General features: G+C 54.6%; 3 protein-coding genes across 8 annotated transcripts in view; 2 read left to right on the top strand and 1 right to left on the bottom strand.

Moving 5' to 3' along the window:
• The window catches only part of PTDSS2 (phosphatidylserine synthase 2), a 39,793-nt gene extending 36,868 nt beyond the window's left edge, over positions 1–2,925 (top strand). For both annotated transcript variants that reach the window (XM_084519571.1, XM_084519572.1), the window contains exon 12: positions 441–2,925. In XM_084519571.1, coding sequence (XP_084375697.1) covers positions 441–585 — 145 coding nt within the window. In that variant the 3' untranslated portion in view covers positions 586–2,925. The remainder of the gene's footprint in view (positions 1–440) is intronic.
• Positions 2,926–4,910: 1,985 nt separating this feature from the next.
• On the top strand, positions 4,911–14,877 carry SYT12 (synaptotagmin 12). 5 transcript variants are annotated; one of them, XM_084519578.1, is made up of 9 exons: positions 6,637–7,082; positions 8,638–8,889; positions 9,001–9,065; positions 10,417–10,610; positions 10,706–11,098; positions 12,125–12,340; positions 12,434–12,554; positions 12,659–12,792; positions 13,423–14,877. In XM_084519578.1, the coding sequence occupies exons 3-9, from the start codon at positions 9,029–9,031 to the stop codon at positions 13,594–13,596; spliced, it is 1,269 nt and encodes a 422-aa protein (XP_084375704.1). In that variant the 5' UTR covers positions 6,637–7,082; positions 8,638–8,889; positions 9,001–9,028; the 3' UTR covers positions 13,597–14,877. The 5 variants fall into 5 exon arrangements, with proteins under 5 accessions (XP_084375703.1, XP_084375705.1, XP_084375702.1 ...); XM_084519577.1 differs by lacking the exons at positions 6,637–7,082; positions 8,638–8,889 and adding an exon at positions 4,911–5,216; XM_084519579.1 differs by lacking the exons at positions 6,637–7,082; positions 8,638–8,889 and adding an exon at positions 5,460–5,860.
• Positions 14,878–15,918: 1,041 nt separating this feature from the next.
• The window catches only part of IGHMBP2 (immunoglobulin mu DNA binding protein 2), a 41,633-nt gene continuing 32,476 nt past the window's right edge, over positions 15,919–25,075 (bottom strand). The window contains exons 10-15 of the mRNA XM_084522226.1: positions 23,571–23,689; positions 21,795–21,889; positions 21,319–21,442; positions 18,663–19,484; positions 18,226–18,410; positions 15,919–16,435 (exon numbers count right to left, since the gene is read on the bottom strand). Of these exons, the coding sequence (XP_084378352.1) occupies positions 16,238–16,435; positions 18,226–18,410; positions 18,663–19,484; positions 21,319–21,442; positions 21,795–21,889; positions 23,571–23,689 (1,543 nt within the window). The 3' untranslated portion in view covers positions 15,919–16,237. The remainder of the gene's footprint in view (positions 16,436–18,225; positions 18,411–18,662; positions 19,485–21,318; positions 21,443–21,794; positions 21,890–23,570; positions 23,690–25,075) is intronic.

The raw sequence follows: 25,075 nt of genomic DNA on the forward strand, positions 1-25,075 counted from the left end.
TACAGCTTCACTGCAAGAGCCGTACTGCACTGCAATTGTCCAAGCTGTCCTAGTGTTAGCAACAAGTGAGGCAACTTAAATCCCTTGGGTTTTGATGCTGCTCTGTGCAGGTTTAAAAAAAAAAAATAGCAGCAATACAAGGCTGACAGAATTACAGTGTTATCTGTGGAGCAGGTCCTGTGCAACAGGTTGCTGTTGAACTTGCTGTTGTGTTATGCTTCTGAAAAGAAGTGAAAACAGCCAGACTACTAGCAAGAAACACAAATCTCAAATGAATTAATGCCATCAGCAATTTCAGAAATTTCCAGCCAAAATACTCGGATGGGTTAAGTTATCCCAAGGGCGCTTGCATTCAGAACAGAACTGGTTTATTGTTTTTATTGTATATTGAAACTGTTTATTCACATCACTGGTATACATCTGTTTGTTTTTCTTTTTAGCGACATCACCTTGAGGTATAAAGAAATACGAAGACAGAAGCAAGAACATAAATATGAAAAGGACAAGTGCTTGAGCAATGGTGATGGACATTCTTCAATACTGGATGAACAAAATGGGAACAAACTAAGGGAAAGGAAACTTTGAGCAACGGACAAAGGGCTAAAAAGAACTCGTTGTGCTCAAGTTGGCCTGGTGGACAGTTTCAACCTTATCCTACCTAACTTGTTTCGTTGTTAGTTTTCCACCGTGTGAAAGTCCTCTTGGGGGAAAAGATGTCGCATTGACATGCGCGCCCTTTCTCCTCGTGTACACCTAGTCAGAGTCAGAGAAAGTCTGTGTAGAGGGAAGTCAGAACCAACACCATTGCAACGAGGTGGGATCTTCGTCCAAGCGTGTTGTATGTCTTCCTTGCAAACAAGGTTTGGAGACAAGGGGCTTTAAAACAAAGCCCAAAGGGAATCTAGCTGACCTATTTCCAGTAAACTGTGAGATCTTGATTTTGACATTTGGGCATTAGGAGCACTTGTTTTGGAGTGTGCAGATACTGGCACAGGAAATGAATTTTGTTTCTTCTGCTTGAAAATACCTTGAGGTGTGGAGTCAGATCGTGTAACGTGTTCAGCCACCAATTAACAGAAGTGCAGCGAGATAAAACATAGATAAGCTGAAGCTTGTGAACAAGTTGCGTAACTTGCACAGAATGTGATACAGTACACTACTGTTACAGCCCCTGTAATGCAGGGGTTATTGCCTTTCTCTAAACTGACTTTCAATATCCTGGAATAGCTTACAATAATTTTATGTTATGTCACAGCTCTGGGGAGACAGAAGGACGTTTTTTAATCTCAGTCATCTCTTAAATGTAAGAGAGGGTTAAATAAGAAAGGTCAGCCCGCCTTTCATTTGCTTCATGGAGTGAAATCTATTACAAACAGAAAACTGGGAGTTACTCCATCAATCTTAAGTTATTTGCCTTATTCTCAGCTCTTTTACTTTGCTTGCCAAGAGGATTTAATTCTTGGTGTCTGCTGTACAAGGCATGTCCTGTTCTGCCACCTTCTCCTCCCAAGGTAGCTCCAGGCTGAGCAATCTCCCTCCTGAGTCCAACTGGAAGAGGTGTTCTCTGCAATCACGCACAAAATAGCTGTTACCATGCTGCCATCCCTGCCAAAACGAACAAGCGGGAGGAACACGCGTTGTTCTCACTGAGCAGTGCGTAGTGGAGGTTTGCAGGCCAAACTAAACAGCTTTTTTTTTTTTTTTTTTTTTTGCTCATGACTCAGCATCTAGGAAAATAAATTAGAAACCTGGGCTGCGTTTTTTCAGGTCGTTATTCCAAAATGTAAGTGCTACAACTAAGCATCAATTTGGTAAACCCAGCTCTAAGCCTTTGCATTGGCCCCTGAGGCACTGATGTAACCGTATCACTTTTTAGATACAATGATCTAATCTGGCTCTTAAAGGATATTTTTCAGGGAAGTGTTTATCCAGAAGAAAAGTACATAAACAACCCCAGTAACATTTAAAGAGCACAGCCCCAAACTTTTGAAGTGGCAGGAGACTTGCAGAGCTGCTGGCTAGCAAACATCCTCATTTCTGAGCGGTTTTGGTCCTGTGCATGAACCAACCAAATTCTGCATTTCTCTAGGTTTACAGGGTGACCCAAATATTTTCCACCCCTAAAGAATGGACAGCTAGCAGTAGGGCGCTCTTCAAGTAATGGAGCATTAATTAATTAACGGGTTGCATCAGAAGAGCTCAACAAATGAAGCAGAGTTTGAGGGCCCTGGGGCCTGCCCCAGTCGCTTAGCAGACAGCGAGGAGGATGACCAGTGTGAGAGGTAGCATCCATCTTCTTCCTCGAGTACATACAACGTACTGTGGCTCAGTGGCTGCTTTAGATCCTAGTCTTTTGCTGCTCTGAGGTAGTGAGGAATAAATGGCTGTGCAGCTAGATGCTGGCAAGTTTGTAAACGGGCAGACGGTGCTGAGTTGAGCGAGTATTTATTTCCATGCCTTTCCACCCCGAGTCGTTCTAATTTCCAGCTTTCTACCAGTCCTAAGAACTGTTAACTGATCGTTTGGTAGCTCGTACCAGTGCGTTGTGCTTGTGTAGTCCCAGCTGAGCGAGGCTCAGGTCGGTGTATCTCCATTCCGTCTGTGCTGGTTATCACTGTGCTGCCCTGCTGATCTCTGCCCTACAACCACCTCGAGGCTGTCTCAGGAGCTGGGTGGTAGCAGGCACACCTGGGAGGGGTCTCTCGCTGCACCTCCCTCCTCCCTGCCCCGCCGAAGGGCCACACGTGTACATCTGAAGCAGCTGGTGAAGCGTACCCCTTCCCAGTAACAGTTCTGGAGCTTCGACCTCGTACGTAAGACACTGACTTGTGTTTGTCTACATCCATCTACATGGCTCTTATGGTTAGTCTGGATAACTGAACCGGTGTAATAAAGTGATGTTTGCTGGTGTGTCCTTTGGTACAACGTGTCTGTGCTCCCTGTTTGTCTTCCTCATCACCTCAGAAGTGCTTTGAATTGCTTTGAATTCCCCTTGCTGCGAAAACTGCCAAATGCATCAGTGCCGTTTGTGACGGGTCTTGGGCCTTAAGATAATCACCGTGTCCCGATTTTCAGGGAAATGGATGGTACAAGCCCTTGGTCAGCTGTTGCAATTCAGAAACTTCTTGCAGGACGTTTACACGGGTGATCTTTGCACGGTCAAGTGGACGTGAGCGGTGCACACAACGCATTGAGTAGCGTTGCAGTCTCGGTTCTTCCTTTCTAGATTCCATGTCCAGCGTTGCAGGTGGGCTCTAATCATTGAAATCTTGCCTGGTTTTAGAAATCCTTTTGTCATCATCTTTGATAAGCAGGCAAAGCAACCTCATATGGAGATGATGAAAGGACGGCTGAGAAGCTTTACTTAAATGTTATTTGCAGTGGCATAAGATGAGACCACCGCTGTGGAGATGAGAGGTGACTCTCCCACGTCCATGCGCATCCTTCTCTTACTGCACACTTCCTTAGGTCACCTTCCTTCTCAAAACTGGAACGAGGTAGCTTCCTCATGTGGGTACGCCCTAATATCTGTAGTGAAGTTCACCAATGGTAAGTTTTTGGGTTTAAAAAGGGAAAATGCAGGGAGATTGTTCAGGTGAGTGAAAACATACTCAGCTAATGCTGAATCACCTCCTGCATGGGCTCTGGTCAATGAGAATGGATCCCCCAAAGTCCGATACCCCAAAATACCAGCAATGAGCACACGCATCTCGTGCCAGACCCGGTGACAGTGGCATTGACTCCTCACTGCCAGTCTGTGCTGTGACGGGGCAGGAGACCACTGAGCAGCCACCAGGCTCTGGCTGTGAAAGCAGGGAAGTCCCAGAGGGTTCCTCTTGGTGTGTTCAGTGCAGTACCTACACATGGGATGGGATTTTTTTTCCCAGATGGGAAAGCAATAGGGATACCCTCGCTTTTGAAGCTTTTGAAGCTCTGAGTCTCATCCGCCTCTGTCATTAACAGCTTCTGACACAGCTACTGCCTTATTTTATATATATATTTTTAAGCTGGATTTTAAAGAAGCAGGCAATGGCCCATTCCCCCCTGCATGGGTCTGCCAGGTGAAGGAGCAGCAGCCATTTAGTTCCTGCAAGGAGGCAAGCCTGGGGAGGACACATCTCTTGGTGCTCTTCTGCAGTGCTCCATCCTCTGAGGTACCTCCATGTGCTGGTGGGAGCCTTCAGCGGGCAGAGATTTTGGGTGCTGGCCTTCCAGAACGCTTTTTGCCTTCTGTTCATCCATCCCTGCCTGTTTGTCCTTTAGGCTCAAGCATGTTCATTGCGTGCGTGGTGGTGGTTTGCTTGTGTGTTTGTGTAGGTATTTATTTCTTAAAAGGCTAAGTGGTCTATTATTATTATTATTAGACTTAAAACTCTGCAGAGCACTGCTCTGGGTGGTATTTCCTATGGGAATTCAGATGGGGCAGGGGTGAATGAATAAGGTAAATCGGCAGAGGCTGAAGAAGCACATAAAGGGTGAGGCCCTCCGGAGGTGAAGGTGTAAGAACAGCAGCACAGGGGGGTGGGTGATGGTTTAACCACCTGGAAAATGCCTGACATACGGCTGGCTGCTGCTGGAGGGCTTTTCCAGGAGGGTTTTGACCAGAAATAAAGAGCTCTTTACTTCCCAGCGAGCTGGCTGAGCATGCTGCTGCAAGCAGAAGCTGCTTGAGCTACCTTGGCTGTGTCCCCGTGGCATTAAAAAATGTTTTTATAGGGCCGCTTGGGTGCCTTACATTGCTCTCTGATGGCCGTGAAATATTGGCCAAACCGAATTTGGCTAAACCCAGCTTTCTGGGGGTCAGCTGTGGACAGGGCTGAGCCCAAGGAGGCCCCACAAGAGGGTGCTGGTGTCCGGGGCTGAGGAGATGGATGGCTGCCGGCCCCTGGGAACACTTCTCTCCTAGGTTTGGGATCTGTGGAGGGAAGAAGCCCTGGCCAGCTCCATTTCCAGCTGCCTTTTGTACGTCTGGAGGAAGGGCTGCTTTTGGTGGAACCCGCGCTCCTGGAGAAGGCTCTCAGCTGGGGGATGAGGCTCAGCTCCCACCCAAAATGGGTCTGCAGTCAAAATTCAGTCTATTGTTGAGTTTTGTTTCTTTTTTAACTATGAGAAAGTTAAAACCCATCTCTCCCTAAAGATGAGTTCTCCGACAGGAAGGATTTGGTGGGTTTTCCTGGGAAGCAAAGCTCCTGGAGCATCGCGCTGCTGTGCACCAGGTGAGCTGGCATTTTCCTTGGGGCAAAAGGTTTTCTTTCCTCCCCAAATTGCGTTTATTATTTTTTTTCCTAATTTGAGCAAATTGAATCTTTCTGTTTGGAATTACTTCTCACTCCTACGGAGCGGTGGCCTGGCATTCGGGGTAGGAAAGAGGCTGACCACGGGGCTCTGAGGCTCTCCATCCCCACCCCACAGGAGCACCTGGGGGAGGTTTGGCTGCTGACCAGTTCCTTTGCCACAGCAGATGGCGCCTGCCAGGGGGTGCTGAGCTTTTGCTCTCCGATCAAAGGGCTTTTTGGGGACAAATCCCACGGAATTGGCGCTTTCAGGATGAGCCTTTGACTTGTGCTGTGTTGAGGGAGAGGAGGACCGGTTTTGTGGCCGAAGGGGTAGAGTCCAGGGGTGAAAAGGGGACGAGGATCGTGGTGGTTTCTGTCCTGCAGTGTTGGGAAGGTACAAGAAGCCCCGGAGCCTGCATTAAGGACAGGAGAGGAGCCAAACCTTTGGCTCTGGGGTAATGATTTCAAGCCGAAGCCCGTAAAAAGCCTTATGGAGGAGAGCATCACCCCTGCGGGAGGGAAGAGGAGGGGATACGGCTCCTGAAGCAGCAGAAGGATGAGCTGAAGGATGTGACAAGAGGGGAGCAGAGGGCTGGGGATGGAGCTGGGGGTCCCTGGGGGGCAGAAGGGGGGGCGGGAGGATTTGGGTTTTCACTGCATCTCTCTCATCCCATCCCTTATCTAACGCAGGACCCCAGGGCTGAAGGATGCCGGGGGAAACCCAAACCCGGGGAAGGGGCTTTGGGGGTGGGGGGAGCAGCTGATCCCAAACCCGGCCGGCGGGGCCGGGGGCTGCAGGGGGCGGGCGGCGGCTGGGGCCGCACCTGGGGGGCGGGAGGGGGCGGCCCCTCCCGCAGTCCCCGCTCCAGCCGCCCGCTGCCAGCACCCCCCCGGCCGCAAAATGAGCTTTTTCTCCCTTTTCTCCCCAAAGGAGCGGTGAGTCCGAGACGCGGGGTTGCTGGTGGTGGTGGTGGTGATAGGGGGGAGAGGGGGGAAGCAGGGGGGGAAAACCCCCGTCGGGTCCGTGCCACCCCCCCCCACAGGCAGGGGGTGCGACCTCTGCAGAGCATCTTCTCGCCCCCTTGCAGTGTTTTGGGGTGGCAGTTTTATTTTTCATTTATTTTTTTTTTTTTTACTGATTTATTTATTTTGGGGGGTTCGCCGGTGCAGCTCTCTGAGCTTATTGCAATGCGCGTCGCCTCCTGCACACGGGTCCTGAAGCAGAAAAATACCTTGGGGGGGGGCAAAGGCAGAGCCGAAAGGTGCTACGAGGGGGGAGCAGAGGGTGCTGGGGGGACCTAGGGGTCCCTGGGCGGCAGGAGGGGGCGATTTTGGGGTACCCCGGGGCTGAGCGATGCCCTGGCTGTGGTGCCGCGGGGATGAACCAGGAGGGCAACGCTTTTCCAGAGAAACCCTACAGAAACGTGGCGTGACTGGGGCCCCTGCTCCCCGGTCGGGGATTTGGGCTGCTTTAGGGCCAAACCTTTAGGGCAAAAAACCTCCTGGCGCTGGGTGATGCGGGGCAGAGGCTGCCCAGCTCGTTGCACTTGTGAGCAGGCGCTGCGCCCCGCAGCCGGCGCGAGGAGCCCAGGCTGGCATCGCGCTGGGAATTCCTGCTGGGGAAGGAGCTCAGCCTGGCACCCCTCGGAGGAGCTGGGGGCTGCTTCGACCCCAAAGCCACCTCCTGGGCTCAGCATCGTCCCCTGGGCTCAGCACCGGCTTCCCCGGCTCGCTGGGCTGGGCACTGCTGCATTCCCAGGCACTGCCGGGGATGCAAACGCTGCTGCTGCCCTGCTAAGGATGGAGGTGAGGAGGGTCCCGAGGATTTCCTTCTTCCCTGCTTTTAAAGCAAAATAAAAATTAAAAAAAAATACCCAGCAATTGGTGTTGGGACAGATCCAGGCCTGTGCCCGCTGTGGCTCCGTAGTCCCTCGGAGCGCCGGTGCCACCGAGTGCGGCCTTGGGGCTGCGGGAGGCGTGGGGTGCTGCAGGGTCCTCTTTGGGTGAAAAAACGGGGAGATAGGGGCATGGTTTGGTGCCTGGAGTGGGGTCTGCCGCGGAGGTGGCTGCTGCCCTCACCTCCTGCAGCAGTAACTGTGGGAGGGGGAGCACGGTGGGATCGCGTTCAAGGCTCAGGATGGTGAGGGGCAGAGGCCAACCTCTTGGGTCAGGTCTTGGATTTATTTATTTATTTATTTATTTATTTATTAACAAACTCACCATTAGCAACCTCCATCCTACTTTTCTGCCTTGTGGATCGAGGCTTTCACCTTCTGGCAGGAGGCTGGGGATGGACTGGGGGGGATGGAGAAGCCCCGCTCCCAGCCCAGGATGTGGGGTTGGTGCTGGAGGGTGAAGGGGACAGAGCTCGCCCATGCTGGGTGACCAGGGGCAGCAGACAAGGTTTGCACAGAGATCACTGCTGCCATTTATAACTTGGGTTATGACTTTTGGGGGCTGCAGCTTGCTCTGGGGGGCGTCCTAGATTTACCCACGGTGCTTGATACGTGCTGGGACCACAACGACCCCTTGTGCAAGTGTCTTCTAGCCTCGGCTGGGCACAGCAGTGAGGGCCAGCGGGGTGTCAGCCCTCTTAATTTTGAGGGAATTGCCCCCCCTCTCCCAGCAGACACGTGGCTTCAGTGCCAGGTCTCCCCCTTTGAGCCGTTTTATCCCCCCGAGCAGGAGCTGCCCCACATCCCATCGCAGCAGCTCTGAAGGAGCGCAGAGCTGCCCTGAACCTATTGCAATACCTGGATCCTGATTGTCCCACCAAGCAAAAAAAAAAAAAAAAAAACCAAACAACAAACCAAACAAACAAACAAAAAAAAACAGGTGGGGAAAGCCTGGCTTGACACAGAAAGCTGTAAATCTCCTGAGCTCTGGTTGCACCTTCGTTTGCGTGCCCAGAAAAGGCTGATGTCGTCTCGCTGCTGGGGGAAATACCAGCTCGTTTAATTCCTCCGCTGAACGCTGCAGTCAGCCGGCGGCTCTCTTGGGGATGCCTCGGAAAGCTGCTGGAGCTGCTGCCTGTCCTCACAGCTCCTCAGAAAAGGCTGTCACGGGGGGCACGGCTTTGAAGGAAATAGAGCATTTTGACGGGGGATATTTGCGCTTTTGCAGGGAAACTCATTCCTCTAAACTTATTTTATTTGCATAGTTTCAAAAAGCCAGAAAGGGAAACCTTTTAGGAGGTGGTTTTCCAGCAGATAAAAGGGGCTGCTTTGGGTGAGCCCCTGTGGTGCTCAGCCCGGGGGTGACACGAGGTCCCCATTCTCAGCCAAGCATGAGGTGGGGACAAGGTGGGCATCTCTGAGCCCTGCTGCTGTTTCGGGATGCTTTGTGACTCTGTTACTTTCAGAAAACCCTTCTGCTGGACCCTGTTGCCCTTAGCGGAGGTCTGCCAGCCACATCAGGCTACCAGGGCCTGATACCCAAATTGATCGATAGCCCAGCTGAGCTGGAAGGTGGTGCCCACACTTTCAGCCACCAGGCAAATCCAGCTCTTCCTCCCTGGCCATGAGCGTGGTTCAGGTCTAGTTTGGAAAATTGCTCGTGTTTAAGCTGTCTCTCACGTAGAATTCACCTGGGGAAACCCCTCTGGGTGAGGAAGGTAAGAGGGAAAAGTCACCAAGTGGCTATTCAGCATCCCTGCTTAGAAAAAAATAAAAAAATATATATATTTTTTCCTCTTACCCTAACTGCTTTTCCCTGTGCCCTGCAGGCTGTCCCGCTAGCGGGGAGTGCTTGCCATGGACAGTGACCACGCGGGCAGGTACCGCCTGAGCGGTGAGTGCTTTAAGGAGCTCGGGGAAGGGATTTGGGGGACGGGCTGGGCCCTCGGTGCTGGCACACACAGCCCCACAGGAGGGCTGCTGGTCCCTGCTGCTTTCAGCAGCAGCCCCTCAGTGTCGCACGTGAGCATGGAGTTAAATCTTCTGACTTTTTTTTTTAATTGAAAAAGGAAAATGAGTAAACTTTGCAATATTAGGCACTCTGCCCTAAAAAACGGGCAGGTACTGGTAGGAAGTGGGTTTAGAGCACAGCTGGGTTTGTATGTGGAGTTATTCAGAAGCAGGAGGCAGAAAGGGTTGGGTTTTGCCCTGGGCTATAGTGGGATGTTGTGGATTTGTCGAGGCTGGCTGCCACTGAGCACCTCTGTGCTTGGGGGTGTGCCAGGAAGAGGGGAGCCACAGCGCTTCCCCCAGCGCCATCACCCCTGGGGATGCAGGGGGATGCACCGCAGCCCTCCACAAACATAAACCCTGTTTGGGTGGGGATGGAGGAAGCCGGACCTGGCTCCTGCCCTTAGCTTTTATCCCCCGAAGTCCCTCTGGGCTGCTCGTGGTCCTTTCCAGGGACCAGAATTCACTGCTTGGGTTACAGACAGCCCTCCTGCCAGAGCAGGTCGGGGGCACAAAGCTGCAGTGGGACGCAGGCACCAGCCTGGCTTCAGCTCCTGCCTCCGAAGCCGCCGCCGAAGGCAGGAGCACGGCGGCGTGACGCAGGAGGCAGCGCTGGGGAGCCCCCGGCAGCGCTCAGTAATCACAAATCTCTTCCCCCCCTCTCTCAGCTCCCCTCCTGTTCTTCTTGTTAGGCTGAGCCACCGGCGCTGCTCGAATCGCTCGGGCGATGGAGGCTGCTGCAATGCAGCACCGACGGCTCCTGTGCCATCGCAGCCGACCCAGTTCGCAGCCTCCAGCCGGGCTTTTTCCTCTGCATCCCCCATCACTTACCCTTAGGGTTCTTTTTCCCCCGTTTCCATTTTTTTTTCCCATTCCTATTTTTTTTTCCTTTTCTTTTTTTTGGCATCCCGAGCAGTTCCCTTCAGCATGAAGGCGATGCGGGACTGCTGCGAGCTGCCAGGGGCTCCCTGCGTCCTGGGGGTGCTGCAGCCACTCCCCGACATTACCTGTGGGGAGCGGGGCAGATATTCACCCGCACCTCACCTCCCAGGGGCTGCCTGGCCAAAACTCTGCCACTTTAGGCTTGCCCACCACCCTTTTTCAACCCGCGGGCAGCCTCAATTAATTCCCAGCCTCTATAGCTGATCCTATATCAAGGGGATGAGGAGCTCCTGGCGGGGACGTGGCCGAAGCCCCCTGCATAGGTGGCTCACGGTGCCTCTGTCCCCTTGCAGTGGCCGCCAGCCCGCCGCGCTGGGAGGTCGGCATCTACGCCGCGGGCGCGCTGGCGCTGCTGGGGATCGCGGCCCTCAACCTGTGGAAGCTCTGGCGCTCCGGCAGCTACCCGGCACCGTCCCCCTTCCCCAACTATGACTACCGCTACCTGGAGCAGAAATACGGGGCGGCGTGCTCGGATGTCAAGCACAAGGTAAAAAATGAATAAATTGGGGGTGGAGAGCCGGGCTCAGCGCTGCTCCTGAGGTGAACTCGGACCAAGTGGTGGTGATCGCTTCTCCTTCGCAGCGTGGGGTCACCATGGGCTCACAGCGGGGGCTGGAGAAGATGTCGCCCGTCCGCCAAGCCAGCCTGCGGGCGGCTGACACCTTTGAGAGCATCAACGAGCTGGGGAGCCTGGAGCTGATGAGCAAAGACCTGGGGCTGGCCCCCTACGGCCCCTTGAAGAAATCTATCTCGGCCGACTCGCTCAGCTCCATCTCCTCCATCGGGAACAACTTCGGGCAGGACGTCACCGTGGGGCAGGTGGAGGTGTCCATGGAGTACGACGGGAAGGCGGCCACCTTGCACGTGACGCTGCTGCAGGGCAAGGACCTGCTGGAGAAGGAGGACACGCGCTTTGAGTCCTGCTTCATGCGCATCAGCCTGCTGCCGGCCGAGCAGATCGTCGGCATCTCCCGGGTGAGCGGTTTCTTCCCCAAAAACCCCGCACGGGCAATATGGGTGTGTAGGGTGGTGACGGGTCCTGGGGTGGAAAGGGGTCCGGGCTCACCTGTGCTGAGTTTGGGGCTGGTTGTGGGGTTTTTGGGTGGTGGGGGTCCCGGATGGGGTACTGGAGGGGAAAGAGTCCTGGAGTCCCTCTCTGCATGTGATGGGGTGGCCAAAAATTTTGCACAGACAGATAAAAAAAAAAGCAACGGGGCTGCCTTGGCGTTCCTGCCTCCTTCTTGCAGGCATGATCAGAGCTGGTTTTGGGGGAAAAAAACCTCCTTTATTATTTTTTTTTTAGAACACCCCAGAAGGTGCTCTGGGAAAGCAGGAGCCCCCAGTTGCCTCTTGGTAACTTGGCTTTTTGCAGAGGGATTTTGGAAAGCCTCTGAGTCCGCCAGCTTGATTTTATCAGGCTGTTCCAGAAAGGAGCAGAAATCTCCATCCCACCGAAGAACCCCAATTCCCTGGGGGTGGAGGCGCACAAAAAGACAGCGAAATATTTTCCCAGTGCTCGTTTAAGCCCATTTTTCCATCCTAAGATCAGGTTCTGTATTTACGCTCCGGAGATATTTATTATTTAGCATCATTATTCATAATTTACCAGCCCTATTTACCCTCTTTTGCAATCCTGAGACAAGTCATAAAGTCTTTTTTTTCCCTTTAATGCTCTGCAGTACCTGCTTTTTTGTTGTTTTTGCTTTACTTTTAAATGATGGCTACAATATCTTACAGTAGCTTTCATCCAGACGTCCCTCAAATACAACGTAGGCTGCAGACCGAGAGCGATCAGTGCTATAAAGCCAATTTTCTGCAGCTCTGCCTTTCCCTCAGAGGCACTTCAATCCCCTGGGGACTGCAGAGGTTGGGCAGAGCTGATGGGGGAGCGCGGGGAAGTCTCCTTAGGAGGTCTCGGGGGCGGTGAGGTGGGCAGAGGGGATGGTGGTGGTGGTATGGGGGGCTCCTCTCCATCCAGTCCCTCGGCTCTCCCCGTGGCAGATCCAGCGGAGCGCCTACGCCGTGGCCTTCGACGAGCGCTTCTCCATCCCGCTGGACCCGGCGGCGCTGGAGGAGAACAGCCTGCGCTTCTCTGTCTTCGGCATCGACGAGGACGAGAGGAACGTCAGCACCGGTGTGGCTGAGCTCAAGCTCTCCGACCTGGACCTGGCCCTGCGCCCCTTCAACGCCTGGCTCTACCTGCAGGACATGAACAAGGTGAGCAGGGTGGCGGCGAGGCTCTGCGTGCCCGGGTTTGGGGTGTTTCGGGGTTTTTGTGTCCCTCTCCTGGAGGGCTGGTGTGTCCCGCAGGCGGTGGACACGGTGGGGGAGATCCTGCTGTCGCTGAGCTACCTGCCCACAGCCGAGCGGCTGACGGTGGTGGTGGTCAAAGCCAAAAACCTGGTGTGGTCCAACGGCAAAGTGACCGCAGGTGAGCAGGGTGCTCATCCCCGTGTGTCCCCGTGCTCCCTCGGGGTGGCAGAGCCACCCAGGGAGGTCGCTGGCTCCACGTTGAGGCTGTTCTCTCCTGAGCAGATCCCTTCGTCAAGGTCTACCTGCTGCAGGACGGGAGGAAGATCAGCAAGAAGAAGACGGCGGTGAAGAGGGACGACAACAACCCCGTGTTCAACGAGGCCATGATCTTCTCGGTGCCGGCCATCGTGCTCCAGGTCCGTCCCAGCCTGGGGGTCCTGCTCCACGGGGCCCCAAATCCCTGTGCTAGGAGGGGAGAGGGAATCGTAGGGGGTGTGGGGTGGGTGTATGGTTCAGCAGGGAGCGTATGGATGGGGTGGGGGTACAGATGTGCAGGAATCGGGTGAGGTTGTGTGTGTAGGGATGGGCATTTATGATTTTGGGGTGGGGGGGGATGTGTATGGATGGGGTATGGCTGTAGGAGGGCACGTGTACGCGCAGGGTATGGCTGCTGGTGGGATGTGTTGTGTGGGGTGTGTGGGGTAGGGAATTCATATAGGTTGTAGGTGGGTGCATTTATGGGTTCAGGGGGTGTGGGGTGAGGTAAGGTGATGAGTACATGTGGGGTGGGAGGTATTGGGGGTATGTAAAGGGTAAGGCTGTGTGTGGGGATGGGCACACGTGGTTTCCCAGCATGTATGGGGGAGGATGTAGGGATATGTGCACGAGGGGGGCGGGGGTGTAGGGGAATGCACGGGGCTTGGGTGGATGTACATTTATGGGGTGGGATGTATATGGGATGGTATTGGGGGGGGCACATTTCTACCTGCACGTGTGGTTGGTGGTGTGGGGATACGTACACACGGCGGGTTCTGCCCCCCCCCCAGGACCTGTCCCTGCGGGTGACGGTGGCGGAGAGCGGCGAGGACGGCCGCGCCGACAACACGGGCCACGTCCTCATCGGCCCGGCGGCCAGCGGCATGGGCATCACCCACTGGAACCAGATGCTGGCCACGCTGAGGAAGCCCGTGTCCATGTGGCACCCGCTGCGGAGGAACTAAAGCTGCCGGCGGGGGGGAGCCCCGCGTGCCCCCGGGACCCTGCGCCCCGACGGCGGCTGAGGGCCATGCCCAGAGGTCTGGGGCTGGCCCCAAAGGGCAGAGCTGCCGGCACGCCTCGGCCCCAGCATCCCGCTGCCGAAAGCCTGGACGGGGAGGAGGATGGAGAAACTCCTGTCCGCGTCTCTCTCGCCATCCGCATGCGCTGGGAGCTGCCAAGGGACCCGCCGAGGAAGGACCAAAACCAGCAAAATCCTCCCCAAACTGCTGCCCGGCTGCCTGCCAGGCTCCCGAGCATCCTGCATGCCCTCCCCCCCCAGCCGGGCTCCTCGGACCGGTGGGGACCCCAAACGTGGCCTCTGGGGACCGCTGGGGGGAACGCGACGGGCTGCTTCGGAAGGCGCTTTTGGGGCAAGCGAGGGGAAAATGCCGAGGGGGGCGACCAAGGCCGGCACCGCGCGGTTTCTCTCGGCACGTGGGGACTTTCTGTTGGATTTTGGAGGGGTTTCGGTGCACTGCGCCAGGGCTGAACCACTTCAAATTGCAAGGAAGAAGGGAGAAATAACAGCAGAAAAAAAAAAAAACACCACGCGGTTGTTATCTATCTTTTCTTTCCTTCCATCGCCTTTCCAGCAGCATAAATCAAGGCAGATGCTGCTGAGGGGTGTCAGGACTTGACGAGTGGTCTTTAAACCCCTTGGGTTTGAGGTCGAGTCCAGCCTGAGTCACCCCCTGAAGGTTAAATGTGAGCAGGGGCACCTGTCCCCACCCCAGCCCTTTTCCCAGCTGAGATAACCCCTGAGCTGCCCCTACAGCAGGGCCAAGTTCAGCAGGCACCAGAGACCCCTCCCCAGTTCCTAATTTTTAAGCCCATCTCCTGTTTCAGGGAGAAAAGAGGGGAAAAATCCTCTTTGGGCACTGTCTGCTTGTGGGCTCCTGTCCCCAGCAAGGTCCCCTGCGTGAAGTTAGCTTTTTTGGGGAGCTGATTCCCCCCCTGTTTTTTGGAGGCTGACAGATGGAGGGAGCTGGCAGGCAGAGGATGCTCTGGGGACGCGTCCCATGCTCGCAGCAGAGCCTCGGCTGGTCTCTGCCTGCAGAAAACCAGGCAGGGAAACCTGTGTGTGTGTGTTGGGGGGGCTGTTTGCCACGGAGCTGCCTCTACAGGGTGGGCTAGGTGAGGGATTGGGTTGCTTGAATGATTTGAGCTGGGAAAAAAAAAAGAATATAAAAGTGTGAATGAGCCATTTCGCCCTGATTAAAGATAATACCACGGTGGTACCCTGAGCTGGCAGTGATCTTTGCTCCTCTCTCTTCCCTGTCTGCCCGCTGTTTTGGCACGAGGCTGCGATTTCTCTCCCCCACGCAACCCCTCGCGTGCGCTGCGCTGGCTCCTTCCCCCGTGCGCACCCAGCGCTGCTCGCAGAGGCACAGATTTTCTCTCTCCCACGCTCTCCCTCCTCCCCACCTCTCCCCCCAGGAGTCCTCCCGGTCCCATCTGCTGCCACCACGCCGCTGCCACGTGAGCCGGCGCCGTCCCTCAGCGAGCTGACACATGGCTGGCCCTGGGGACCGGGGCACGAGCCAAGGGATGCTCAGCATCACTTCTTGTTGTGTTTATTTTCACGTAGCCGGTACTGACAGGCAGCGAGATTTGAGGGGAAAAACGTGCTTATTAGCTACTTTGCCTAGTGTTTGGGAAGAAAGAAAGAGAAAGGTTTGCCTAATGTGCAGCCCCTGCAAATTGCTGAGCTTCTTTTTTTTTTGGGTCAGGATGAGATGAGTGCCTTCCCCAGGTGTTCAGTGAGGCTGAAATCGCCGGTGGGCAAGAGCTGCAAAGCTCTGAAATGCCAAGGCATGTATGGTTTGGTGGTTTTGCTGCTCCTCTTCCAGGCCCTCCTCTGTGCAGGCTTCTCAGCAGCTCTCCCTTCCTCCTAGAATGACTTGTTTGCTGCCCTGGGGACAGTAAGTGGCTTTCTGAGCCACTTCTTGGGGGTGGTTCAAGAACTGTGGTTCATCAGGACCTCCTTGAGCCATCGAGGAGAGGGGCCAACGGCGCTGGGGGCTGTGGAGGAGATGCTACGGAGCTGAGGCTCAGCAGGCAGCAAGTGGGGTGGGGGATGGATTATTTCGGGGGGTACAGGGCCAGGTAATGGGTCCAGGAGGAACAGGAGCTGGGAGGGCAGAGCTGGAAGCATCCATTTCCTTAGTCATCCTCCCGAGAGGAAAGGAGAGGGTCACCCGGGGCCTTTCAGTTCCCCCCCCCCCCACTGCCCACAGGCATTTATCTTTTTGCTGGAGCAGGAGAAATGTCACAGTGACAGCTGATTGCTTTAGGTGTTTTAATATCCCTCTTTATTGGCACGCTGCAGCCTCTCTGTGTACATCCATTACTTTGTCAATAAGGGTAGCTGGGGCAAAGGAAAGTGCTCTCCTTCCTCCGTAGCAGCTCCGGGGTTTCCAGAGGCCCGGTGACTCTTTATTCAGCAGTCTATGGCACGCTGGCTCCAAGCTGTCTGCCACCCAGAACGAGCTCCCCTTTCCCTCTGGGGCTCAGCACCACCCTTTAGTGCATCTTTGGTGTTCGTAGCCTGAGCTGTTAACCCAAGAAAAGACCTCGGTTGCTGGAGAGAAGTAACCAGCACCTTCATTTCTCCTTGTCTTTCTTTTTGCTCTTTCTCTGGCTGGTCAGCTCGCTGAGCTTCTTGTCCAGGCGGCGCTGGAGGTGGGCCCTCTTGATGGGGTCCAGGGATTTGTCTTTGGAGCCACTCCCAGGGTAGAGAACCCCTTCCCTGCTGATCCTCTGCCGTGCGTGCGCCTTGGCCTTCTCCCCGCAGCCGTGAACCTGGGGAGAGAGAGGAGGGACACGGGTGGGAAATAGGGCACGTGTGGGAGCCTGGTGTTTCTGTGGCTGGAGCCTCGAGGTGCTCTCCCACCTGCTTTGTGCTCCCTGAGACCGCTTCCTATTTATTTATAGCTCCCCTAACAAGAAACAAAAAGGAAAAGGTGATTTCTTTCCTTGCGGGATCGGCACAGCAGGGAAATCGCCCTTTTGGCCAGCTGAAGTATGGCTTTCACGAAACTCCCAATGTTTGGGGGAGACTCCTGCTCATCACGTGAGGAGCTGGATCTTTTATGGTTCCTACGTGAGAGTTGGGAACAAAACTGAGCTCCCGTTCCCTGATGTTCTCAGTACAGGAAAAGGAGTGAAGCAGGACAGGTGACTTGGGAAATGAGAAGAGCTCTTTTCAGCCACGTTATGTGCCTCGCTAGGGTAGTTTGGGCTGTGCGATGATAGAAAAGGCATCAGAAGGCTCGCTCTGTGCAGGTGAACCTTTTACAAAACCGGCCTGCACTGAAGCACAGGATGTGTTTAAGGTGACCCAACCACGTGTTAAGCTCAACACCAGCTTGAATCACCTCCACCGGGTCTAAATTGGCTCTGAAAAGTTCATCCCTTCTGCTCAGTCGACCCCCAAATCATTTGATGTTTTCGGGAACACAGACAGAAGACAGCAGCTGGTTCTCTCTGTGTCCTGATAAAAGATTTCTGGCCCTGCTGCTGGGGCAGGTCAGTGGTAGAGAAGAGCTGTGGGCAGTGCCTGGCAAGCTGCTCCTGACCCTGCTGATCCCCCCCGAGGGTCAGGCATGGGTAGAAGGTCCCAGGCTATTTGCCAGACGACCTCTAGAAAAAGGGCTGAGCTTTGAAAGGGAAGAAAAACTCACTGAAGGGGATTTTATCCTTCCAATTGTTTCTCACTGGAGTTCTCATTACAATTCAACAGGAAGAGGCGATTCTGCAAGAAATAAATTCCCATCCCACCCGGATTGTGAATGACCATAAATACAACTACTCTTTGCCATGGAAACAGATAGCAGTTGACAAGGGGAAAATCTCTGCTGATGATTTATAGGTCGGCTTGCTGAATGTTGCTAAGCCCTGGGAGGCTCCACGTGGCCAAGAGCTACGCTTGGGTGGTGCAGGAGGGGAGCACAAGGCTGTGGATGAATGGAAAATCATCACCTCTCAGCCCCAGTACTTCTCACAGCCTCCAACCAGCCACATCAGCTCTGCCTCAGGGGCTCAAAGCCCAGGGCTGGCTGATCACAAAGCATCACGCTGCCAGCCCTGGAGGTTTAAACCTACCTGTCTGCCTCGGCACCAAAACTAAAAGATAAAGCCTGATAACGGTTTAAGCTTTGTCTTCTTCCTTTCTTTCTACCCAGATCTGAGGAGGAAGGGGCTTTCAAGCAGCTGTGGAAGTACGGCAAGGAAGAAGACTAAAGAAGGTCAGAGGTTAGGAGGAAATTCTTCACTCAGAGGGGGGTGAGGCACTGGCACAGGCTGCCCAGAGAGGTTGTGGGTGCCCCATCCCTGGAGGTGTTCAAGGCCTGGCTAAACCTGGGCAACCTGGGCTGGTGGGTGGCATCCCTGCCGTGGCAGGGGGTTGGAGTTGGATGATCTTTGATCTTTGGCCATCACCAGCCTACTCTTGAGCTGGTTCTGCTTTAACCTCCCTGCAAGGAAATCTTTCCTGGGGAGCTTAACAGGGACGACCCTCTGGTTGAAGCCGTGCTGCTGGGCACGTCCTACTCTGCTCAAGGCTCTGGGCAGCTGCCCGGCCCCAGGCGTACCTCGGGGACGTGATGGCTGAGGCAGTAGCGCCTGTTGCAGTAGAGGCAGAGCTGGCCCAGGGTTGTAACGCTGGCTTTGCAGCGGGGGAAGCCACAGGTGTTGTCAGCTTTAATGGCAGCAGAAATCAGAGCATCAATATCTTCTTCCGTTGCGCCCTCCGCCCCGGTTTTGACTGCTGGCTTTCCTACAGACAGGGCAGAAGAGACACGGGGAGTTAGGCACCCACTTGGAAGCAGAGAACAAACCCCAAAAAAACCCTTGTGATGCAGCTGCTATGAAGCAGCACAGCTCCGGGGAGCCCCTTTTGCAGATTTCCAGGAGCCACATCCCAAGCGCCCCACGCACGTGAGGTCTGGAGGCAAAGCCAAGGGGCTTAAGCAGCAAGACCCAGCCAAGCAGGATCATAAATGGTGCTGGTTGTGAAGCAAGGACCTACCTTTGGCCTCACTCTTGTCTTTCTTCTTGCTGCCGCCTTGAAGGCCAGCACCGGGCTCCTGAAGCTTCCTTGCCATCTCCTCCCGTCTTGCTTTCTCCCTTTGAACTCTCTCCAGGTGCAGGCTTTTCAGGTCCACTTTTCCCGAGCCCTCGCTGCTTCCTCCTGTCTTGACAGGGGCAGGACCTTCCCCAGGAGGTTCCTGCAGCTGAGGAAGGGGACGCTGAAGGCTGGGGGTGGCAGCTGAGGGGGCTGGAGGCTGCCCAGGCTCTTTCTTACGGACAGTAATGTATCGCTCCTTGCCTTCCCCGCTGCTCCCGTGCTGCAGCCCGTGCTCCTCCGCCAGGAGGTGCACCAGCATCCGATCGTGCGAACTGAGGGACGGGGGGAAATCCAGCTGGGCCTCGCTGCTCTCCAGGAAGGCCAGTAGCATGCTTTTAAACGTGTTTGTAGCATCTTTTGTCCTTGGGCTCTCTCCCCCAGGCCCACTGGTGCTTGGGGAGAAAGGCGTTTCTCGCTTCCGCGGAGCTGCTTTGGCAGCTGCTGCTGCTTTGGGCTTCCTCCCTGTGGCCGGCCGCGCCTCGGGGGGCTTCGTGCCCTGCCGCCGCTCGCCCTGGCTCTCGTGGGAGTAGTTCTCGGGCACGAGGCCGTCGAGGTACTCGAAGGCCGTGCGCACCTCCCCGTGCTGGCTGAAGTAGGCCACGAGGCGCTGCAGGAAGCCGTGGCTGCTGACGGTGTGCGTGTCGCAGATGACGGCCACGTGGCGCCGGGCGCGGGTCACCGCCACGTTTATCCGCCGGTCCTCGGCCAGGAAGCCCACCTCACCTGGCAGGGAGAAAGCAAAAGGCCCCCCCAGGTCACTCACCAGGTGTCTGCTCAGCACTGTCCGTGGGTGCAGGGCTCCTGACTCTGGTCTGTGGCCTGAAAGCCACACCCTGGGGTCCCTGCTCCTCCCCTGGGGTGGGGAGAGGGCTGGGTGACACCCGTAGCACACGGGGAGGAGAAATATCTCCTGGGTAGCCCAGGATGTGAGCTCAGGCTGGGATGAGGAAGGAAACGCCTAGGGAGTGATGTGGAAGAGGCTCCCCTTGCACCAGGAGAGCTGCAGGTGAAGAAATCCGAAATTCACCACCCCAGAGGAGCTCCCCCTGCCTGCCCCCAGGCACGCGGTGCACGCAGGGCTGACAGCGCCAGGCGTTTAGGCAGCTCTGCAAAATTTGGGTCTGCTGTCTGGCTACTTTGTCGGAGAGAAGTGAAGAGCTGGCAAACACCAGGATGACTCAGTGAGGATCTGCTAGGGAGAAGGGCAGCGTGGGCAGCTCTCGAGTTCCCAGCTCCTGAGGATGAAGAGGAGGCCGGCAGGGAAGTTTTTCCCTGACTACAGGGGCAAGGTCAGCCCCTCTGATCCAGCACGAGGGCTTCCTGCTGGCTCCGGGATGGCCACGCAGGGATGGGCACTGCTGGGCACCGTGCCTGGCTTCCCCTGAGCTGAGAAACATGGTCACAAAATAGGGGAGCTTTTCTCCCCTGGGTCTCACAGGGTGCTAACGGCATCTCTCACGTCCCGTGCAGACCAGAGCCATGCCCAGACACCACGAAAAGCTGCTCGTGCCCCTGGAAAGGGACTGGGCTGAGCTTTGTCCGCTCGCTGTGCACCAGAATGGGGCTGGGGGCCACATCCTTGGGAGAGGACACCAGCTCCCGCTGAGCCACTAAGCAAAGGCGAGGTGAGTCACTCGTGAATAGAGACTATTCTTAGTCCTGCACCCCACCTCCATCCTCCCCCCGGTGCTGCTTTTCTTGCTCCAGGCTTTCTTTAAAAACACCAAACCACCTCCCCCTTCCATGCAGCCTTTCCCCTTTTTTTCCTTCCAGACATCAGCCCCCCGCAGCACACGCTGGCTGTCTCGGCGTCAGCAGCATTAGCAGCCAAGTCAGTGCAGTGAGGGCTGTGCCTTGTTTGGGGTTTGAAAAGGGCAGCAAACCCCTCGGGGGAGAGAGGTGGCTCAGGGGGCGATCCTACACGTGCTCTCTGCTTGAGCTGGCTGCCACAAAACTCCGTGGCACGGGCTGATGGCTCTGCACAGGAGCCTGGTGGCTCCGGGGCTGCGGCTTTTTTCCAGCTATTAACTTCCCCTGCAGCCACCCATAAGAAGAACTCGATTTTCCGCTCCAGATTTCGCTTCCAAAAGGAGCATTTTCTGTGCGTGACTTGCGATGCCAGCTCCTACTTTCTTCGAGCGAGCGACCTGAAGCGGTCTCCAAGCCCCACGGATTTCCACCTTCTGCATGAAGCACTCAGCACTCCAGCAAGCGTGGTGCTAACCTGATAGGTGCCACAGCTGGGACTCCAGTTTAATCATTTCTGAGGCCTCGATTCTGGAAAACTAAGCAGTCCTGGCTGCCTTTTTACCTGCTGCCTGGCATGGGAGCCTTCCTCTACAATTGTGACAGCAAATGTGTTCATTTAAAAAAAAAAAAAAAAAAAAAAGCCGAAATGGAAGCTTCTTGCCAGTAAACTGGTGCAGAGCGAAGTGCTAGAGACAGAATTGAAATTAAACCACAGCACTTGGCAACGAGACCGGTGACCTTTCAGCAATCACAGTTCCCATTTCTTCCCCGTTCCCCACGGAGTTGCTCTCCAGCAGCAAACTCTTACCCTTCCTGTTGGATCTCACGAACGACAGGATCACTGCCTCCTTCTCTCTCCCTTGGAAACCATCAACTGATTTAATTTCCAGCTCTGGGTACCTGTGGCAAAGGTGTTCTCTTAGCATGTCCACCTGGAAAAGACAAGATACATCACGTTTAAAGAAAAGCCTCGGGTGAAAGGCATTAAAATGACGTTGCTCTGGAGAAGTGCCTTCCTCTCAAATCCACAAGGACGAGTGCTTGCATCTCCCAAGTGCTGGCTTTTGATGCTGGGAGTGGAAAATAACCCAGCTCTCTGACAACACCTCCGTGGCCTTGAGTTGCTTAAATTTTGAGAAGTTGGCCATAAAAGCCTATTATGAAATTTGGCTTCTGCTTCTGACTTCCACCTTCCTCCCTCTGAGGATATTTTGGGATCCCTCCTCGAAGTGTCAAGGTTTGAATCCAGTACGGTGCACGTGGGGAAAGAAAGCATCATCTCACCTGGAGGTTGTAGGGAGCTACAACAGCGATGTCTCGTGCCTTCACACCAGCTTCCACCAGAGCCTGGATGTGCAAACCGGCCAGCTGCACCTCTCCTAGGGCACAAAGCAGAAGGGACAGTGACGGGAATGGTTTCAGGCTGCTGAAACCAACAGCTTGGGAGTGCTGTGGCTTGGAGAAGCTTGCCCACCTCCTCTTAAACAGGGAGGAAAGACCAAGACAAGAATTGCCTGGGGTTCAGCACTGCATGGGAGCAACAATTCCCAGCCTGGCCTGCTTGGACAGATGGTGATGTGCTACGCAGCCCCACTCCTGGAGCTGCACCCTGTCTGCTTCTTGCCTTGCCAAGCCACCAGCTGTCTATGCTTATGCTTAGGAAGAGAGCTTTCTGAACAGCCCCTGGCTTTCCTGGCCCTCCTGCCTTAATCCAAGAGATAACAATAATCCAGGCAGGGGCTTAGTCTCCCTCTGAAGTGGACCTCACTGCAAATTCACGTCTCTAGTCTGTGGCTGAAAGAAGCCCAGCTTTGTTTTATTTTAGTTTTCAGCTCCTGCATTTCTCACACCCCCGTGGTCACAGAAACAACCCTCGTGCTCAGACCTGTGGGCTCAGAGCTTCCAGACTCTGCAGACAGCCTGCCACAAACAGCTGACTACTCAGGCTGGTGGCTGCCTCAGAGAGATCTAACAAGGCCAAGCTAAATATGAGTGTAAGCTACTTCACTCTTTTATCTGCCAGCCTGCCTTTTTTACCATCTTTTGCAGCAAAACACGTCTAAAAATCCAGCACCTGCAGTCTGCCAAATTTTGGGAGACTTGCATTTAATCCCCTGCTTAGAATGCTTGAACAATCCCGCAGAAGTTTTTCTAGATCTCCGTTTGGGGGCAAGAGCCTTTCTCTGTCTCAGTGGGGCCATGGGAATTGGTGCATGGGAAAACGAGAGGCACTGAAACCAGTGGATTTTCATGAGAAAGATAATCAAACTGGTAATAATCTGCCTTTGTATTTTACAGTTTGTTTTCCATGTCTTGTCGGAGAGGGACTTGGAGCCTCAGAAATCTGTCACTGGTGTTAGGTCTGCACCAGCAGGGAAACCAAATGAATCCCTGAAGCACGCAGCAGTGTTGCCAAATGCTCTCTTTGGCCACATGAGAGGGACTGGCCAGAGAAGCCTGTGGCTCAGCCACTGGGGGAAAAGTTTGTCGTGTGGTGGGCAGGGGTGGCCAAGGCCCTCCACGAGCCTCTTAAGCACTATCAAGCCAGACTAAGCGTAGAGGAGCACGAGCAGCATCCCCGAAGAGCAGATCACATCCATTCAGCCTGCTGTGAATGCAGGGACGCAAAGGAGGCAGCATCTTCATTTTCATATTTTCTCCTGCTTTATGAGAATGGCTATGGAGCCCGACTTCACACTCAATCTTTATAATGAAACCTATTTTTTAAGCCAGAAAAACACATGGAGCTCGGTGTCTCGGGAAGATTCATGGAGAACAGCCACGTGGGACTTTATGAAAGCAGCTGATGAATGGGAGGCAATTCTGAGCCACATCCACAGCCTCTCTGAAACAGCCTCGTGCCGTGCTCAGTATTATTTCTCTTGTGTGAGGTATCTGCTGCAGGGATTCCCCACCCTGCCCTAGCCCTCAGCTCTGCCTCCAGTGCCTGGCTCCTTGGGGACCCTACCTGCATCTCAGGGGGAGCATCTCAGCACCGTGACTGAGCCGTGAGGCTGAGGACCTCGATGAATTCTTGCAATTTGCCCAGAACAGTGGTACCTGGATTGCCCTTGGACTGTTCGTCTTCCACTTCCAGCTCAAGCAGGCCACAGCCGGCGGTGTCGATGAGCAGTAAGGGGATCGTGGTCTCTTCCGTGGAGGTGACTCCCGGTAGGTCCCTGCAAAAAAAGGGTGTTGGGAAAGGGCCAGCTGACAGCACTGAAATTGGGCCAGAAGGGCCCTCGTTTGTCTGGTCGCTTACTCCTCTCAGCAACACAGCAAGGGCAAAGGGGGAAAACACAGCTGGGTATTGCTTTCCAGGGACAAGGCTGTGGGGCAACCACAGCCATCTGAGAACTGAGATCCCCCCACTTTGAGTCTCTCCAAACTCTGGTCCTTTTAGTGCTGGCAGTGATGCTACCAAAAAGCCTACCACGTACAGTGATAACTGGGCAGGGCCCTTTAGCTCTGGGGGGAGTCTCGGGCTTTTATCTCCAGACTTCCTGGGTTCAGTGCCAGGACTGCAACCACAGCCACCAGCAGAGGAAGTCCCAAAGCCCCAGGGAAGTCTGGCAATGCCAGGAAGCCACAGCTGAGGAGCCTTTATCGCTCTGCGCTGGGGGATCGTGCTTTAAATTACTCCCTGAACGAGGAGCTGGGTCAGCCAGCAGCACTGCGAGCTTTCTCAGTGCCTCTGCTGCACAGCCCAGCTGCTGTAGGCAGGGGTGTGTGTGGGTGGCAGCATCTCACTCAAATGACCTCAAACAGGAAAGCTACGCAGGCCTAGGGAGACGTGGCAGCTGCTCTCAGAGGGAAAAGAAGCATTACTGGAAATTTGACAGCAGTGCTGTTGGGCAAGACAAGAAAGTGCAGCCCAGGGAGCCACAGAGGAATTGGATTTTCACATCCTTTCTACATCTAAAGCTTCTGCATTCACAAGAAAATAATGAAATTTAATAAGCCGCGTTTTATTATTCGAGAAAGCTGCTTGCTGAATTCACAGCCTAGGAAGAGGACTGGGGATGGAGGGCAGGAAGAGAAAGCCCAGAGATGGCAAGAGAGCTCTGAAACAAGGTGTTATGGTGCTTCACGTGCTAGTCAAGGAGAGTTGTGCCTCTGGAGAGCCTTGCAAATAAGAATGGCAGACAGCAAGCCATCGAAGAGGAGGATTACCTCCAAATGACAGGCAGGGAAGTGAAGGCAAAGCCAGTTTGCAGTTCCACCTGCAGCCTCTCCTCCTGAGGACTCCCAGCACTGCATTTGTATGCCTCCGACTGCCCCGTTTCCCATGGACTCCGGACATTATTCATTGCAGTGACAACAAGAGTCTCCTCTCCTGACTGAAACTCATTTTTCTGCTGTCTCGAAGCTAGTGCTGTTGTGATGCATGGCTGGGAAGTACAGAGACCAGCACAGCTATGCTGGGGAGCCAAAGCCCTGCAAAAGTACCCGGGGTGCACGCTCCCCACTCCTACAGTGAGCAGAAAGTTGAGGTCTCCACATAGAAAATCCTGGTTCTTTATCTGCTTGTAGTGGCCACAGGAAGACCTCGTAGCATCTCTCGA

This window comes from Aythya ferina (assembly GCF_964211825.1).
Source record: "Aythya ferina genome assembly, chromosome: 5".
NCBI lineage: Eukaryota > Metazoa > Chordata > Aves > Anseriformes > Anatidae > Aythya > Aythya ferina.

Excerpts from the sequence above, each read along its gene's own strand:
- SYT12 (XM_084519577.1), top strand. The coding sequence starts at position 9,029 with ATGGACAGTGACCACGCGGGCAGGTACCGCCTGAGCG. Across the intron at positions 9,066-10,416 it reads GGGCAGGTACCGCCTGAGCG|TGGCCGCCAGCCCGCCGCGC; the intron begins GTGAGTGCTTTA and ends GTCCCCTTGCAG. Across the intron at positions 12,793-13,422 it reads TGCCGGCCATCGTGCTCCAG|GACCTGTCCCTGCGGGTGAC; the intron begins GTCCGTCCCAGC and ends CCCCCCCCCCAG.